The 5,216-nt window shown below is 34.1% G+C and overlaps 1 protein-coding gene across 12 annotated transcripts in view; it reads left to right on the top strand.

The window, feature by feature from the left end:
• LOC106877382 (RIMS-binding protein 2) overlaps positions 1-5,216 on the top strand; it is an 888,511-nt gene that overhangs the window by 558,970 nt on the left and 324,325 nt on the right. For all 12 annotated transcript variants that reach the window (XM_052976546.1, XM_052976547.1, XM_052976545.1 and 9 more), the window contains one exon: positions 1,429-1,549. In XM_052976546.1, the coding sequence (XP_052832506.1) occupies positions 1,429-1,549 (121 nt within the window). The remainder of the gene's footprint in view (positions 1-1,428; positions 1,550-5,216) is intronic.

Raw genomic sequence — 5,216 nt, 5'->3', positions numbered from 1 at the left:
AGCTGCTAATGAATGTCAGGTGAGGTAGTTGGGGAAGTGGGAGGGCGGGTCAGCATTTTTTTTTCCAGCTTTTAACATCAAAGTGGAGAGGAGTGGGAGAGAAAGTAAGGAGCTCACACAGAAAGAAAATTGAAAAAAATAAAGAAGAAATCAAGTTGAACTGTCTTTACTGTTAGAAGGAGAGAGAGAGAGAGAGAGAGAGAGAGAGGGTAGAGAGGAAGGAAGAAAGACTGCAGCAACAGTGTGTGACCATTCAAGCATTTCATTGACCCATTAAAAGATATTGGGGATCAACTGAAATATTTTTTTTTAATTAACGCCTGTTTTCCATGCTGGCATGGGTTGGACAGTTTGACTGGTGCTGGTAAAGCTAGGGGTCACACCAGGCTCCATCGTCTATTCTGGCATGGTTTCTAGAGCTGCTGGATGTTCCTCCTTATGCTAACCAATCCTCAGAGAGTACTGGGTGCTTTTCATGTGGCACCGACACCAGTGTCAATTCTGCTGTGGTGGACAAGTCTTCCTGAGTACAACAAGGCACCAGATATCTTGATCCTTAATTATCTTCAGTCCCACTTTATCCTATTGAACAAAAACAAGCCAAGAGAGGTATGTCAAAATGGTTATTGGCAGGTATTTGAACTACATAGACAAATACAGGCATATCAAATACTATACAACATAAATTCTTGAATTGTTGAAATTATCTTCACCCCTAGAGGATGTATCATAATTACTAAATGGCCATAATAACCTGCTCCACTTGGGAAGGAGATAGATATAATCTCAAGATTTAAGAATTCTCCAAAACTGACATGCTGTTAAGGTTTATTGTCTAGAGATAATGAAACGTTTCATGGACACTGATGTCATCAGCATGAGACACACATATGCAACATATATATACTTATAACTATAAAACATTATTTTTATAATTATATCTTTTAAATCAACTGTTTGTCTTTAATACTGGATAGTGACAGAAATTTTTTACCTAATAGCGGAGAAAATAATAGTCTCTGCTATTCTTTTTAACCATTGTTAGGTCAACAAAAATTCAAATGTTCAAATTTCTTCTTTTCCCCAGAGTTGTATAATAGTTGCATAATATTCTTGAATATCAGTGTGTGTGCATGCGTGCATGTGAGTGTGTATATATTATAGCAAAACACATCCCTTGTGTATGTGTGTTTGATATCGTTTATATATAAATACTTATATATAAACAATATCAAACACACACACATATATGAAGTGCACTTCATGTTTGAGACTCCGATGAAGCTATGAGGTGATACTTAGTCACTCAGCTAGGAGTGCATTGCATTTTATAGCAGAAACAACTGTAAGCTAATGAAGTTCATAAAATAATTACTAATTCCTTTGCCATCTCAATTTCTTACATATCCTACTGTTTTTTAATTTCAGTCACAGCTAGGACAACTGGAGCACAAATACCGGATGCAAGAATTAAAACATGAAGAATTGAACATTGAGTTGACAATGTTACGAGATCAAAGGCAAGCAGCAATCAATGCCCCTAAATCAGGTAAGTCATTACTTTCATTTGTGAAGGAGTGCAATATGTCAAGGACTGGTGAAATGAAGTAAATGATAGCATCTTTTTAAATAGATGCCTGTTGTAAAAATCTATTTTACTGACAGAGAACTGAAGAAGGGTATTGAACAACTGAGGCTTTTGACTGTCAAAGGTCTTCATTCTTTACTCTTTTGCTATGAAGTTACTCAATACTGTCTCTGATCATAACTGCATGCTAGATGGGCAAACCATCAATGAGGCTCTCCATCCATAACCTTCCCAGCATTTTTTTACATCTCGGATCACACTGTTCAGTACATCTTATCCCTCAATGTTATTTTACTTTTTTTTTTTTTAGGCAATAGAAATGATTTAAAGGGATTTAACAGCCATTTATATAATATCTAACAATTTCATAGAGACCGTCTAGTTAGCTTGATGACTATGTAGTATAATGTTGGGAATTATCTAAGGAGCTGAACAGAGTTTCCTGAACATTATAATTATATTCTTATTTGCACAAAATATAATTAAAGAAAGAATAAATAGCTGTATAAAACTAATAACATATCTATAGTTTGGTAAATTAAAAAAAAAAAGATCACATTTTTGTTTTGTTTCAATATTCTGGTATTTATCAAGATATTGTACTTGTAATTTGAATGTATGTCAGGTATTGTATGTGTGTGTAAAAAGTATGTTTTTTTTTTATGTGGTATGCACACACAGATTGAATGTCTTTGACCACATGCTGTGCAATAGCAGTAAAATTAATTAGTTCACCAGTCGCTATGCAATATTGTCATATTGTGCAGCATGTAAAGGGTTAATAAAAAAAAACCAGCCATCAAATAGTTAAGTTAATGGCTGACCTCATATTGGAGCAGACAAACTGTTCTATGTCTGCAGTTTTATATATTTTAGCTTGTTCATCATAGAAAACTGACTCTCAATTACAAGCAGTGCTCTACATTTTCATCATTTCCATATTTCCATCATGACATTGAGACACTTCTTGGAAAGTCTTCTTCATAGGCAAGAATCAAGGAATCGTTTTTCTGTTATTGTTGAAACTGTAGATGTTTATTTGAAATATGAGAAAAATACAATTTACCATATCACTAATGCTTGCTGCTCTGTATCATATTGTTCTGAGCATAGCAAAATTACTTACTTCAGCTAACCATATATGTATACATCTATCTATCTGTCTGTCTATGCATGCTATGCTATATTTTGTTGTAGCAGATTTTTACAGCAAGACATCTTTCCTGTTGCCAATTTTCATTCGTTTCCAAGTAGGGTAATATTTCCCCCTACAACCAGACATTTTTTTTGGAAATGTGGAAATGAAGGACACTGCTTGCATGTGGGTGATACTCACAACCATCACATGATGTCAAGGCAAAGAGACAGTGACACACACACACATACATATCCCAACACTGTGCTCTTACACACCCTACCATAAACTTAATGAAAAGCTCACATGAATACATAAGTCTTGTCATTCCACTATAGTGTTTAAAAATCTTAGTATCAGCAATAGGATATCTAAATAGTAGGGTACTTACAATGGCATCAACAGGAATATACCCAGTAAGATCCTCAGAAAGAAAAAGGTCCCCACCTTTCTCTTGGACTGTTAAGAGTAATATAGGTAGAACATTCCTTGCCTTGCTATATAAGCATTTCTCTGGTAGCCATAGGTATAAGAAACTTTTTAATAGCGGTTCAGTGAAAGTTTCATACAGCTGCTGCCCCAACATGAAAAATATTATTACCTGTAGGTTGAACCAGGCACCTGCTCCAAATTGTAACTCTATGTAATTCTTATTGTGGCTTTTTTCATTCTGTATATTTTCTTTTATCCATATGCAGTAGTTTCTTATTCTAGGTTTTCCATTCTACCTCTTCCAAATTTCTATACATTCAAAATTTCAGTGACGACCTAGAAATATGATGTACACTTTATCAGCAAGAATGTCAGTCTAGGTATGTTTCTTCTTTAAAATAACAGAAGACAGTTGATTATAGCAAAACAGTGACAGAGGAATAGTTTGGACTTGTTCAGTGTCTAAGCTTTTATTCTTTTTGTATGTATGTGGGCCTGAATCTCAATTCTTTCAAATGTCACTGGAGGTAGTGGAACCATACATTAAAAGACTGGCAGCCTTAACAAGTTTATACCTTAAGTGTTTGCAATCTTATATTATAATTCCTTACCAATCACAGACAATTCTTCAGTGAAATCCAAGCAATCCTGTTATAATGACTATATGTTATATATTATTTTACCATCTCTACTTCTTTCTACTTCAAAATCATTAGCTCTTATATTGATTTCTGTCACACCAGTACATATTAACGCAGCTTCTTCATTCTTTTTCTGTTTTATTTTTTATATTTCTTTTTTGCATAGTGTGTGTATGTGTTGTTTCTTCATAATTTTTTTTTCATTGTATTTATTTCTTTTTTTCTTTTATCCTTGTTCAGAGATAGCAATTTTAAGAACTTTGTCCTTCTCAACCTTCTGAAATAGTGGGAAAAAATTATGTGTGTGTGTGTAAGCCAACATGAGAGCAAATCGCTAAGAGAGTGAATAAATAAGCGTGGGTGTATGTGTGTGTACCTGTGCGTATGTACTTGTTTGTGCATGTGTGTGTGCGTACATGTGTGTGATGGTGTTGGGCGGATTACTATGATAACAGATTATTCTGTACTATGTCGGATTTTTATTTTCTCAGTAAGAGTGCTACTTTTGTGACTTTTACTATATTTTTCCATTTTCATGCTCCATTGGATAAGCTGACTATGTAATTTCCAAAATTGGTAATATGTTAATTCCCTTCACTAGAACAAGTTTAGTTTGGAAAGAACGAAGTGTAGACAAAAAATTCTAAAATATAGAAAGCAAAAATATAAGAAAGGAAAAAAAAAAAACCGTATACAAACAAATACAGGTATGGTCGTCTGGTTAATAAGTCCATTTCAAAACCAAATAGTTTGGGGTTCAGTCTCACTATTTGGCATCTGAGACAAATGCGTTCTCTAGCCCCTGGCTGACCAATATCTTATGAGTAAATTTGGTTGGTGGAAACTGTACAGAAGCCCAATGTATGTTGGTTGTATATGTATGATACTGCTTCATAACTGGTTTATGCCTCTGTGCACCAATTGTCAGGTGCCAGTGATGAAGTTAAGGTTATCTCTACTGATATTCTATAGAAATTATAGCCAGCACTGATGTTTGTTTCTTGACGTCAAACATGTGAGACATCAAACTTATAAAAACGTTTAATATACTTTATATTATGGTTGCATAACTAAATACTATGTATCTACAAGTCATTAACAGTAACTTTGTAGTTTGGCTAAATAGAGATCAATAGCATAAGTGATCTATTCTTTTACCTGTGTCAGTCATTTGATTGTGGCCATGCTAGAGCATCGCCTTAAAAGGATTTTTTTTTAGTCAAACAAATCAGAGCTTATTCTTTGTAAGCTTAGTACTTATTCTATTGGTCTTTTTTGCCAAACCACTAAGTTACAGAGATGTAAACACACCAATATCAGTTGTCAAGTGATGGTGGAAGGACAAACACAGACACAAAGACACATTCACATAAATATATACACACGCATGTATATATATACATATATATATATATATATA

This window comes from Octopus bimaculoides, chromosome 25, assembly GCF_001194135.2.
Source record: "Octopus bimaculoides isolate UCB-OBI-ISO-001 chromosome 25, ASM119413v2, whole genome shotgun sequence".
NCBI lineage: Eukaryota > Metazoa > Mollusca > Cephalopoda > Octopoda > Octopodidae > Octopus > Octopus bimaculoides.
The sequence above is the reverse complement of the archived record's forward strand: the minus strand, read 5'-3'. Positions and strand labels throughout refer to the sequence as shown.